Genomic DNA, 13,151 nt, shown 5'->3' with positions numbered 1-13,151 from the left:
GTGTGTAAGGCAAGGCAAGGCAAGTTTATTTGTATAGCACATTTCATACAACAGGGGCAATTCAAAGTGCTTTACATACAGTATAAAAAATACACACACAAAATAAAGAAGAACAGTAAGAAAATACAAGTGACAAGAATATATATATATATTAGTGGGGGAAATAAATATTATTATAATTAATTAGCACAGATTGGAGGTCTAATTTGTTATTTTTTCTAACTTTAACTTTAGTTTAAGTAACTTTTTCTTAGTGTGTACATTACTTTTTTCCTGTTTCATTTCACTTCACTACACATAACTTTATTTACATATGTAATATGTATTTAATATGTAATGTTTAGATTGTTTGTCTGGATTGTTTGAGTTAATACCAGTGTCTGGTGCAAATTTCACTTGAATAGGCTCATTGGAAATACATTTACTGGACAAAATGTTGATGTGTTCAATACTTATTTCCCCCACTGTATATATATACAGTATATATATATATATATATATATATATATATATATATATATATATACCGGTATATAGAAATAAATAGATAAACATTTAATTAGATAATGGATAAAAAGACATAGTTAAAAGTGTTATGTCTCAGAGAGATAAGATTTCACACAGAGAAGCAGAGAGTGGGGGGGTGTGTGTCCTTGAGAATTACGGTTTCACACAGACAGAGATTCTCCCCTTTTTTATTTTTGGACCAGGTTCCAGAACCTCTGCACCGTGTGTCGGTATCCTACCATACAGGATGAAGGTGTCAGATTATCACAGGTCATGGCTGCACGTATGAATGACCATGATTCAGTCAATGACAGGTGACGATTACTGCATCTGTATTAGGGCTGCACGATTAATCGATTTTAAATCGAAATCGCGATTTGAAATGATGCGATTAGCTAATCGCAAAGCCTGCGATTTGCCTGCGATTTTGTAAAAAAAAAAAAAAAAAAAAAAAAAAAAAAAATTTAAACCTTTATTTTACCAGGAAGTCACATTGAGATTAAAACCTCTTTTGGAAATTTGATCAGCACTCATGGAATGCCTCTTGTCCAATCAAATTACTTGGTCTCTTTATGACTTTGAACCCGGCGCTCTCAGAGCGAATTTACGAACGCAGGCATAGGTTGTGTCACGACAGTCAGTCCAATTATTATGAGACTTTGGGCTAACATAACGGAGACAATTAGACACCACATGGCTTATTGGACGTATGATAAACGTTAGTATGTTATAATTGCGACAGGTAAGTGTACAATTTCACTATACTAACTGTACCAGCCAAGTGCATGTCGGTGCTGTTAGTCCAGCCTTAAACTTAGCTTAGCTAACTTGTAGTCTTTGAGACGGTAGCTTAGCTTAGCTACTCATGCTAACCCGGCGTTAAAGTACAGACACAGAGTTGACAGTCTCAGCAACCTGCGGGTTGGTGTTTATATAGTATAGCAGGCTTATGGATACATGGAAGTTAACTGTTCTGTTGTCAAACATGAATGTGTCCTGTATGCATAACCTCATACCATTCGTTCATACCAGCCGGCTTTAAAGACGCAGAGGTTAGCCTAGCCTAGCCTTGGGCTGAAGTATGTCACAGATTCCTAAGTCAAGGTGACGTGTGTCTGTGCTCCATAGTCAGAGACCACCATTCTATCATTCATCAGTTCGACTGTTGACCGAGTCATCTAGATGTGGTCCTTTCAGTTATAGTCACAGTGTATCCCCAAATGATCATTTTAATAGCTGGATCATCTTAGAAAGTAGCCACCTGTCTAGATGAGATGAGGTTATCATATATACAATTCATATCTTTTAAGTTCTCATCCTTGCATTAGAATTAGAGCAGTTAATAGTTTGATGGTATCATGTGGTAATGCTCTCTGAAAATAGGTGATATTCATCCAATCACCTGCCAAGTATTTTTTGAAAGTACCTGCCCTTTTCCAAACAGCTTCCAATGAAGCTTTCCTAGATGGTTGTGTGAAACAAACCACCTGAGTCAGGTTAGTAATGCTCCATCACATGTTTTAATCTGAAGCTTGATTTTAAAGCAACCCAACTTTAAAGCAACCCAATGTAAGTTTAGTTCTTTCACTCGTAGCTCGGGCTGTGGGGGTGCTAGAGGAGGGAGCCTCTAAGTCCCCTGAAGACGTACAAACAAACTGCACGTTGATACGACCTTCCTAGCCGGAGATATGGCCACACTTTACAAAAACTCCCCTTTTTTTTTTTTTTTTTTTTTGCTATTTAAAAAAATAATAATCGCAAATTAATCGCAATCGCGATATCTGTCCAAATAATCGCAATTCGATTTTTTCCCCAAATCGTGCAGCCCTAATCTGTATTTAACCGCTATCCTTCCTGATACGGCATGCGAGATTGCAGATACTGCCTCTATATTCAACCACTATCCTGCCATGTGTGTGTGTGTACCTGTTTACCTGGGTGTACCTGGAGGTCATGTCTAGGGTGGTCTCCTGGGTGTGTACCTGGAGGTGATGTCGAGGGTGGTCTCCTGGGTGTGTACCTGGAGGTGATGTCGAGGGTGGTCTCCTGGGTGTGTACCTGGAGGTGATGTCTAGGGTGGTCTCCTGGGTGTGTGTGTGTGTACCTGGAGGTCATGTCTAGGGTGGTCTCCTGGGTGTGTACCTGGAGGTCATGTCTAGGGTGGTCTCCTGGGTGTGTGTGTGTACCTGGAGGTCATGTCTAGGGTGGTCTCCTGGGTGTGTGTGTGTACCTGGAGGTCATGTCTAGGGTGGTCTCCTGGGTGTGTGTGTGTACCTGGAGGTGATGTCGAGGGTGGTCTCCTGGGTGTGTGTACCTGGAGGTGATGTCTAGGGTGGTCTCCTGGGGGATCTGCAGCTGTTGGGGCGTGAGGCCGTGCTGCTCCAGCTGCTGGGGGATCAGGTGGCGGTGGGCGATCTCCACCTTCTCCTCCTGGGTGTAGCCTACACACACACACACACACACACACGCACACACACGCACACATACATACACACACACACACACACGCACACGCACACACACACAAACACACACACACACACAACATTACTCACATACAAAGTCATTACACACAAACACACATTATACACACCAGCACAAAATCATTGCGCATACAAAATCACGCACACACACACGTGACCCCTACGACCCCGGCGTGACCCCTATGATCCCGGTGTGACCTCGTGACCTCTGACCTGGCACCTGCAGCACCTCCATCCTGTCCAGGAGGGCGGGGGGGATGGTTGCCGTGGAGTTCGCCGTGGCGATGAATAGGACCTGTGATAGGTCGAAGGGCACGTTGAGGAAGTGGTCTGTGAAGCTGTGGTTCTGCTCTGGGTCCAGCACCTGACACACACACACACACATACACCGTTAACACAACTGATAACCCTCTGTGTGTGTGTGTTAACAAAGATTTATTTCGTTTTTTTATTTTTTTATTGATTTTTTTTAAAGATGGCGATGCTCTGTGTCCTGCTTCAGACTGGGTGACAGAGTAAAAGGGGGTAAAACACTAGGAAAAAAAGAAAAAAAAGGTTCTTGGCTCAGACGATAGTAGGGGTAGTGGTGGTCTAGTGGATAGTGAGTCAGACTGGTGATCGGAAGGTTTTGAGTTCAAATCCCGCCTGAAACCACACCACCACTAGAGTGAGTGAGTGACCACTTGAGTAAGGCACTTAGCCCTGAGTTACTCCAGGGGGACTGCCCCTGTAAGTAATAATTGTTAGTCGCTTTGGATTAAAAGCGTAAAAAAATAAAAATAAAAAAAATAAATACAAAGACGACACACAGACTAGCTCTGCTGCAGATTACACCAAGTAAAAGTTTCCTTCCGGCCCGGCCAGGAGGAAATTACCAGAAGACCGTTGAATAACAGGAACAATAACAACAAGAATAAGAGGAACAATAACAACAACAGGAACAACAATAACAACAACAACAACAACAACAACAACAACAACAACAACAACAATAATGCTCGTATAACGGGATGTAACAATAAACTAGATTCTGATTCTGATACACACACTGACTGGACCTGACTAGGGAAAGAGAGAGAGTACCGTATGTGTGAGTGTGTGTGTGTGTGTGTGTGTGTCTCTGCATATGTGTGTCTGCAAGTGTGTGTGTGTGTGTGTGTGTGTGTGTGTGTGTGTGTGGTGTTATCTGAGCTGGCTGTAATGCATTCTTAGGGAGATTACTCTTCACCTGGTATCAGCAGGGAGATCTCACACTGCTGTAGGTCTGGCTCACACACACAAACACACACACACACACACAAACACACAGGTGTCTCCCCTCTCACCTGGACACACACACACACACACACACACACTCTCTCTCTTTCTCTCCTCTAATCAGTCACTCTCTCTCTTCTCTCCTTTCTCTCCTCTAGTCAGGTCTAGACAGTATCTAGCATGTTGGATGCTATCCCAGTCTCCAGACACTCCTGTGTGTGTGTGTGTGTGTGTGTGTGTGTGTTTTCAGGTGAGAGGGGAGACACCTGTGTGTGTGTGTGTGTGTGTGTGTGTGTGTGTGTGTCCAGGGGCCTCATTTATAAAGCTTTGCATAGAACTAGCGTAAACAGCTTGCGTACGTACACAAAGCAAGAACATTTACGCACACCAACATTCAGATTTATAAAACGGTGAGCACGCAAGTGGAATTTGCGAGGCGCAAGTCCCATGCCTGCTTCTCTTTATAAATCACAATCAACTAAAATGTTTGAACACGTGAACAAGCGTCTTGTCCCACCCTTTTAACGCCCATAGTTGCCTATAAATGGTCAGTGAAACGCCCAGATGGAAGGGCGAAAAAAATACATTTTCTGTGCAACAGTTCCGCACAACGAACACGTCATAACAATATGAAACTCTTCTCTCGTCTGCCAGACCATAGATAATATATACATATATAATATCTATGTGCCAGACTGCATCAACAATCAGTTTAAACGTAATTCGTCCAACTGTGCACCTTATTATTTATGATAATACATTTCATAACATCCAAGTTTTGTTTAATAATTACATATCCAATTAAATATTATTCTAAATCCTAAATCAATTTTTTTCTTTTAGATTAGATTAGATTCAACCTTCTTGTTATTGACAAGTACTAAGACAAGGAAACGCAGTTCGTCATCTAACCAGATGTATCGTAAAAAAGCCATGAATGTTTCAAGTTTATTGTTACGTTACATTACACAAGTGTAAGAGAGTAAAATCTTTCTTTAAAAAAAAATCTTAGGCTTCGGTTCCTGACATTGCAGCACAAGACATAAGGCAATAGGCATAATACAAGATAAAGGTGACAATATTACAGGTAAGACAAGATACACTGGTGGTGCAACTAGTAATAATAGATAGTTCAGTAATAAAGTGGCTGTGAGCTTTTCGTAGTCCGTATACATGGGGTGCTTGTATTGCAATCATTGGACTTATCGGGAACCTTACCCTTATGAAGACGTTCATTACTGTGAAGTCAATGCGGACGGTGGTCAACTTGTCCAGCCTCGCGCTACGTGCAATGAATATGAATGTAAAAAGTAAATAATATTTGCATGAATATCAATATGATACGTACAGTAAAGATATATGTATGCGTACAGGACAAGGGCGAATAAGACATGTGCAGTGTGCGCTCCTTCATATATATAATACGTTAGAGGTAATATTTACATTTATGATTTATAGAGGTGCGCACAGTTTCACGCCAAGTTAGTTTTTTATAAATCCCCAAATTGCAGGAAAATGTGGGTACGCACGTTGTTGGGCGTACGCAAGCTTTATAAAGGAGGCCCTAGGTGAGAGGGGAGATGTCTGTGTGTGTCTGTGTGTGTGTGTGTGAGGAAGACCTACAGCAGTGTGAAATCTCCCTGATACCAGGTGAAGAGTAATCTCCCTAGAATGCAGTACAGCTCAGATAACACACACGCGCTGTGGGGAGCATGCTGCGTCCTGCCTGCAGAGGGGGCTGCGGGACTGTTGGTGGAGTGTTGATGGCCAATTAGGACCTCATCAGTGTGTTTGTTTTCCCTGGCGGGGCAGTGACACCGGGTGTGAGAGTTGGTGACCAGTTGGTGACCAGTCCCGCAGCCCCCTCTGCAGGCCGGACTGGGGGGGGACATGCTCCCCACACGCACACACGCACACACGCACACGCACACGCACACACACACACGCACACGCACACGCACACGCAACCCCCCCCCCGGGCTTCTGACCTCTAGCAAGGCGGAGGCAGGGTCTCCCTGCAGGCTCTTGGCCAGCTTGTCCACCTCGTCCAATAGGAACACAGGGTTGTTGACGCCCGCCATCTTTAACCCGTTAATGATGCGACCTGGCATGCTGCCCACGTAGGTCCTCCTGTGGGGGGGGGGATTAGAAATAAGGTGAGAGAGAGACGCCATACATCACTTGCGTTGTGACAGAAGACAGTCAACAGTAGGTGCGTTTCCATAAAACATTCACACACACACCTTCCCCCCCCCCCAACCACCCACCCACACCCCACCACGCACTCCCCCCTACCCCCACCTGTGTCCGCGGATGTCAGACTGGTCGCAGACGCCCCCCAGGGAGATGCGGTGGAACTCCCTCCCCAGGGTCCTGGCCACGCTGCGGCCCAGGCTGGTCTTGCCCACCCCTGGGGGGCCCACGAAGCACAGGATGGGCCCCCGCAGGGTCGCGCTGCGCAGCTGCCTCACGGCCAGGTACTCCAGCACCCGCCGCTTCAGCTGCTGCATGGCGTAGTGGTCGTTGTCCAGCAGGACGCGGGCCGCGCGGATGTCCAGGCGGTCTGGGGGGGGGGGGGGGGGGGCAGAGGGGGAGGGTGGAGGGGAGGGTGTAGAGGCGGGAGGAGGGGGGGAGGCAGGAGGGGGATGCATCAATGTAAAATCCAACCGGTGTCTAGAAAATAGGTTGTTTAATATGAATACACTTTTGTCAACATGCATGAAAATGGTCATGATAGTCTCAATGATGTGTTTTGGATTCAGCAAATATTGCAGTTGTTTCGGTTTCGTTTAAATTACGTTCGTTTGAAAGGTCGGATGGTATTGGCATACTTATTATGAATTTAGTATGCAGTATGCAGTACTCATTGCGTATGCAGTATTCAGTATGCTGGCATGCCATTTCAAACACAGCCTTAGACTTAGATCTCACTTTAGGTCAGTCTTGCTATAGACTATAAAATGTTCCTGTTGCATAAAGCTCACCTATGAGAGACTAGTAAGACTGACTTAGATAGCCTGTCACGCAATGCATTCTAGGTAAAATAAGACACTTGACGGAAAAAAAACATGGCGGCCGAAACAGCTACTGTGCTGTGGCAGAGAGCTCCCTCTAGTGGCCAAGTCATTCATGTACACATACTTGTCATGATGATGAATGAGGTGGACAGAGCTTTCTAGTTCTAGTTACTAGCTCCTTACAATAGCACTGGCTAGCTAACTGGCTAGCTAACTATAAACTCCCTGGCTAGCTAACTGGCTAGCTAACTATAAACTCCCTGGCTAGCTAACTGGCTATCTAACTATAAACTCCCTGGCTAGCTAAATGGCTAGCTAACTGGGTGTCCTGCATTCCAGTTCAGTCAGCGACGTTGATGGAATTACCCCCCTGTGGTGGGTTGTTGTTGTTGTGTAACTGTGGTGGTCTTGCTCCAGGGTCAGGGCTAGGGGTCAGGGTCAGGGGTCAGGGGTCAGGGTCAGGGTCAGGGTCAGGGTCAGGGGTACCTGTGGTGGTCTTGCTCCAGGGCAGCTCTACCATCAGATCCAGGTAATTCCGGGTCAGGGAATATTCCGGCATAGACTGAGGCATCTTCTTTAACCTGGGGGATTAACACACACACACACATACACACATACACATACACACACACACACACACACACACACACACACACACACACACACACTGTAGATTACTACACACATATAGTGTAGATTAACACACAGAAACACATATACTGTAGATTAACACACACACACACACACACTGTAGATTAAGACACACACATACTGTAGATTAAGACACACCATACTGTAGATTAACACACACACACACACACACCTCCGGAGCTCCTTCAGACAGACTTTCAGGGGCGTCTCAGGCATGTTGGCCGCCTTCACCTTCCTCTCCAGAGAGGCCACGTCATCACCCTCCTCATCCTCCCCCTCCTCCTCCACCACCACCTGCTGCCCTGGGAACACCTTCCTCACTGACCCCCCCTGGGGAGGAGAGGGAGGGGGGAGGGGTTAGGGCCCTTGTTTGCATGTGTAAAATTGGTGCAAAGTCGGCCTCATCTTTACCGTAACATTTCTAATAGACCTTCTTTACCGTAACATTTCTAATAGACCGACTTTACCGTAACATTTCTAATAGACAGACAGACAGACAGGCAGACAGGCAGACAGACAGAGGCAGATGTACAGACAGACAGACAGACAGGTACCCTCTTGTCCTCGTGTGGGCGGAGCCTCCTGGTTTTGTGCAGCAGTCTGAGCCCCTCTATCTGTCTGGTCAGCAGGGGGAGGGTCTTCTTAAAGCGCTCATCCAGACTCACCGCATCCAGGACCTACACACACACACACACACACACACACACACACACACACACACACACACACACACACACATATACACACCAGAGACACACACACACACGCACACACACACACAGACACGCACGCACACACACGTGCATGGACACACACACACACACACACAGATGCACACACACACACGCACACATGCACGGACACGCACACACAGATGTACACACACACATACGCACACAGACACAAACACAGATGCACACACACACACTTCAATTGAAAATGACTCTTAATTCCAACAAATTATATCAAATTATATTACAACTGCATCACCTATCACTGTATGTGTATGCTCCTACATACAAACCCAGTCTCTCTCTCTCTGTCTCTCTCCTCTCTCTCTCCTCTCTCTCTCTGTCTCTCTCTCTCTCCTCTCTGTCTCTCTCTGTTTTTCTGTTTTTCTCTCTCTCTCTCTCTCTCTGTCTGTCTGTCTCTCTCTCTCTCTCTCTCTCTCTCTCTCTCTCTCTCTCTCTCTCTCTCTCTCTCTTCTGTGTGTCTCTCTCTCTCTCTCTCTCTCTCTCTGTGTCTCTCTCTGTCTCTCTCTGTCTCTCTCTGTCTCTCTCTGTCTCTCTCTCTCTCTCTCTCTCTCTCTCTCTCTCTCTCTCTCTCTCTATGATGGCAGCCACACACACACACACACACACACACACACACACACACACACACACACACACACCTGTAGTTTCTCCTTGTTGGAGGTGCGTATCATGGCCGCCAGGACGTCAGGCAGGGTCTCTCTGGGGAGGGAGTCCAGCAGGCGCCTCAGCTTGGCCACCACCGGGACAGACATGTCCAGCATCCCCACCAGCTGCGCACACACACACATTTTAAATGCTTTATTTATGTCCACATACAAAGTACAATTCTAAAGGACATAAATACTAACAGTGCATTTTGACATCCTGGAAACAATTTGTTACAGTAATGCTGAGCCAACAACCAGTTCTGCCACACACAGGATGTTATTCGCACAAGACCAGTGGGTTGATCAATACTAAAAGACAGACAGTATCCCGCTCATGGGTACAGGAAGCACCGCCTTCTCCATATTGAGCGGCTACCAATAATAGCGGATATTGAGCAGTATTTTGCTAACTGTTTGGCCCTTCTCTTAGGAAGACCAGCCATATGAAGGCCTCTAACAACAGACTTATGAACATGGCCCAGGCTGCCAAATATAAAAACTAAAAGTTGACATCTGTAGCCCAGTTGTGATATGGCCTGCTCCAGCTGTTGGTATTTTAAGATTTTGGTTAAAAAGGCTTCCTCTAGGCTATGGTCAAAGGTGCAGCCAACTTCTAAAATAAGCACCTCTCTGTGGTTTTCGTTGACAATTACAACATCAGGGGTGTTTGCTGAAATATTGGAGAACACTCCTACTGACTCTTCGTCACACACACACACACACACACACACACACACACACACACACACAGAGACAAGCATTTTACATTTACATTTTTGGCATTTAGCAGACGCCTTATTCCAAAGCGACTTACAATCAATACATTTGACTAAGTAAGTGAATCATCAATCCACCAGTCGTAGCAGGAAGAGGAATCTAGCTCAGGCCAGGGGCCATTGGCAGTCCTCGTGATAGAAGAAGACATTTTTAATAGACACTGGAGACCCAGTGCAGGGGGGAAGAAGATGTCTCAAGCAGACAGACAGACAGACAGACAGACAGACAGACAGACAATAAAGCTTGTATACATGTTCAGTAGGCTCAGGGTCATGGCAGCTCTTTGGCTATACATAAGGTGTTTTATACACACACACACACACACACACACCACACACACACTACACACACACACACACACACACACACACCTGTACAGCGGCCTGGTAGAATTTCTGGGACAGCTCCCCCAGCTCGCCCTCCGGCCCCGCCCCTGGCTCCGCCCCCTCCGCCCCTGGCTCCGCCACCGGGGGACAGGTGAGCTGTTCCAGCCGGTCCAGCTGCTCCACCGTCGCCACGGGGAACGGCCGCTCCGTCAGCAGCTGCACCACGCGGAAGCGGCACACCCCCGTGATCAGCAGGGTGTAGTGGGGCGTCGGCCAGTTGCTGCCCACCACCTGGACCGCCACGCCCGCCACGCCAATGCTGCCCGCAGGAAACAGGAAACACACAGCAGGATATGTCAGGAGGGAGCGGGAAGCATCGTAACACCCAGGAAACACACGACACATGACAGGATATGTCAGGAGGGAAGCATGGTAATAACACCCAGGGGAGAGGTCCTCAGTCACCCCTGGTCCTGGAGGGAGAGAGCTGTGGTGGGCCCAGGTGTCCCAGCATGCACCTATCTGCCACACCTGACTGACCTCATCACCTGACCTACAACACATTGATGAGCTGAGTCAGGTGTGTCAGGGCTGAGCTGGAGCAAAAACCCTGCAGCTCTCCAGGACCAGGAGAGAGGACCAGCCGTGGTCAAACGTTCTGGCGGCAATACTATCCCTATGGGAACCCTATGGGAGTTCAAAGCTCATAGTCCGCTGTCAGGCAACAGAGCCGTGTTGAAACGGGTTTGATCTGCCTACTGCTGGTAGTCAGGGACAAGGAAGGAAGGCAGGAAGATGAGATATGACTGAGGTGGTGCCAGAGGGGAAACATCAACATTAAAAGTATCATCTCATCCTGGGCGCCTCTGTGGGATGTGTCTAGGGACAAAGAGGGTGTTGTGATGATATGTTGATGTTTTGTTGCTGTTCTGGTTGTACAGCTGTGGCGGTGACAGCATGAGGAACACGCCGCTACTGAGTAACCAAAGTGGACTGTTGTCACAGGGGGAAGGCCTGCGTGCCTGGGTAAAGTCCACCTGTCTGTCTGTCTGTCTGTCTGTCTGATACCTTTATAGCACCTCTTACAACAGGAAGAGAAATGTATAAACCATACAATCCAAGGGGCATAGAACAAAGATAAACAAAATAACTACATAATATAAGAATTACAATAAGATTTAAACAAGTAAATAATAATAATAGCACAAGTAAATAATAAAGTATAGCACTTTTCCTGCATATACAAATATATAGATTCATCAATATATTGGATTGTATGGTTTATTCTTGTTTTATGATGTAGTTTATATTATTGCTGTTGTGTGTTTTATTGATTACTATTGTTGTATTAATATTGTTATGCTGTGTGGATATGTTAAAGCACTTTGAGCTGCAACGTTTGCAGGAAAAGTGCTATAAAGGTGACATTTCACTGTTTCTGTCTGACAGTATCGTCCCAAGAACACTCCTGTCACAACAACACTTCCCTCACCTGTGCAGGGCAGGGGGGTCTCACCTGTGCAGGGCCGGCAGGGGGTCAGAGTCGTGTTGGGGGTCTCTGGTGTTGGGGATCACGCCGATGACGGTGCTCTGGAGCGAGGTGCCCTTCAGCAGGCGGCTGCGGACCAGCTGCATGTTCCTGGCCGTGGCCACGCTGAGCCGCACGGTGGAGCCGGGCAACAGCACGCCCTCCTGGGTCAGCAGCAGAGGCAGGCGGCCGGGGAGCTGGAGGCCGCCGCTCTTAGACATTACTGGAAGTTTCTGGATGTTTTTGTCAGGGCAACATCCAGGGGGACAGAATGTCCTGTCTGTGTCAGGTGACGTCAGGCTGGGACGAATGAAAACATTGCAGACTACGGCGAGCGACGAGGGACACGTGGAAACGCCCTCTGACTAAAGTGCAGTCAGGGTTGCCAGATGGGTTTGACTTTTTCCAGCCTAACCACAGTCTAAAAACCGCTAAATCCACACAAAAACCACCAGCTTTTTTCCGGCCCAGTGTGATCAAAAGTAGCCCATTCGGCGGGAACACGCCCCCATTTGGCAACACTGAGCGCATCGGCTAAATGCTTCTAAGCGATGAAGACATTACTTCATGAATGAATGAATGAATGAATGAATGAATGGTCTTTATTGTCATTGCTACAGTACAGGTACCAAACAACGAATTTTCGGAGGGGTGGCTCCCCTGGTGTTAGGAAAGAAAAAAAAAACTTTTAAAAGAAACACAAGAAGGGAAGGAGCTGGTTTACATAAATAAAGGCTATGTACACTCTCCACTATACTATACTGTACAGATAGACGACTAGGGTTGTCATATTGCACAATAGTGTTATTGCACATTTATTTAAAGTGTCGCAGTTTGCAGGCTTGAAATGTACATATTTGTGCCTCAGCACTACACCTGATTTTTTCAGTCCAGCAGCTGCCATCAATCCGTCCAGACTGTCCAGGGCCCAGAACCTAGGTCTTTGCTGTGTTCAGGGCCTGGACGGCCCTGTGGTAGAAGCTGTTCTTCAGTCTGTTTGTCCTTGCGGCCATGGTCCTGAATCGCCTTTTCGAGGGCAGCCGGGTAAAGTGTTCGTACCCAGGGTGGGTTGGGTCCCTGGAGATCTTGGAGGCCTTCCTGAGACAGCGTGTGTTGTACAGCTCTTCCAGAGAGGGGAGGGGGGCGCCGGTGATCTTCTGGGCTGTTCTCACGACTCTCTGTAGCGCATTTCTCTCCGCAGTT

At 46.8% G+C, this 13,151-nt stretch overlaps 1 protein-coding gene across 1 annotated transcript in view; it reads right to left on the bottom strand.

Annotated features, from left to right (window-relative positions):
* lonp2 (lon peptidase 2, peroxisomal) overlaps positions 1 to 12,237 on the bottom strand; it is a 17,787-nt gene extending 5,550 nt beyond the window's left edge. Inside the window, exons 1-10 of the mRNA XM_080539446.1 lie at positions 11,937 to 12,237; positions 10,466 to 10,739; positions 9,309 to 9,440; positions 8,470 to 8,592; positions 8,088 to 8,245; positions 7,751 to 7,845; positions 6,549 to 6,810; positions 6,236 to 6,377; positions 3,204 to 3,354; positions 2,822 to 2,948 (exon numbers count right to left, since the gene is read on the bottom strand). Coding sequence (XP_080395572.1) covers positions 2,822 to 2,948; positions 3,204 to 3,354; positions 6,236 to 6,377; positions 6,549 to 6,810; positions 7,751 to 7,845; positions 8,088 to 8,245; positions 8,470 to 8,592; positions 9,309 to 9,440; positions 10,466 to 10,739; positions 11,937 to 12,169 — 1,697 coding nt within the window. The 5' untranslated portion in view covers positions 12,170 to 12,237. The remainder of the gene's footprint in view (positions 1 to 2,821; positions 2,949 to 3,203; positions 3,355 to 6,235; positions 6,378 to 6,548; positions 6,811 to 7,750; positions 7,846 to 8,087; positions 8,246 to 8,469; positions 8,593 to 9,308; positions 9,441 to 10,465; positions 10,740 to 11,936) is intronic.
* Between the last annotated feature and the right edge of the window lie 914 nt (positions 12,238 to 13,151).

This window comes from Nansenia antarctica (genome assembly GCF_963989245.1).
Source record: "Nansenia antarctica genome assembly, chromosome: 9".
Classification (NCBI taxonomy): Eukaryota; Metazoa; Chordata; class Actinopteri; order Argentiniformes; family Microstomatidae; genus Nansenia; species Nansenia antarctica.
This window is presented reverse-complemented; position numbering and strand designations above follow the sequence as displayed.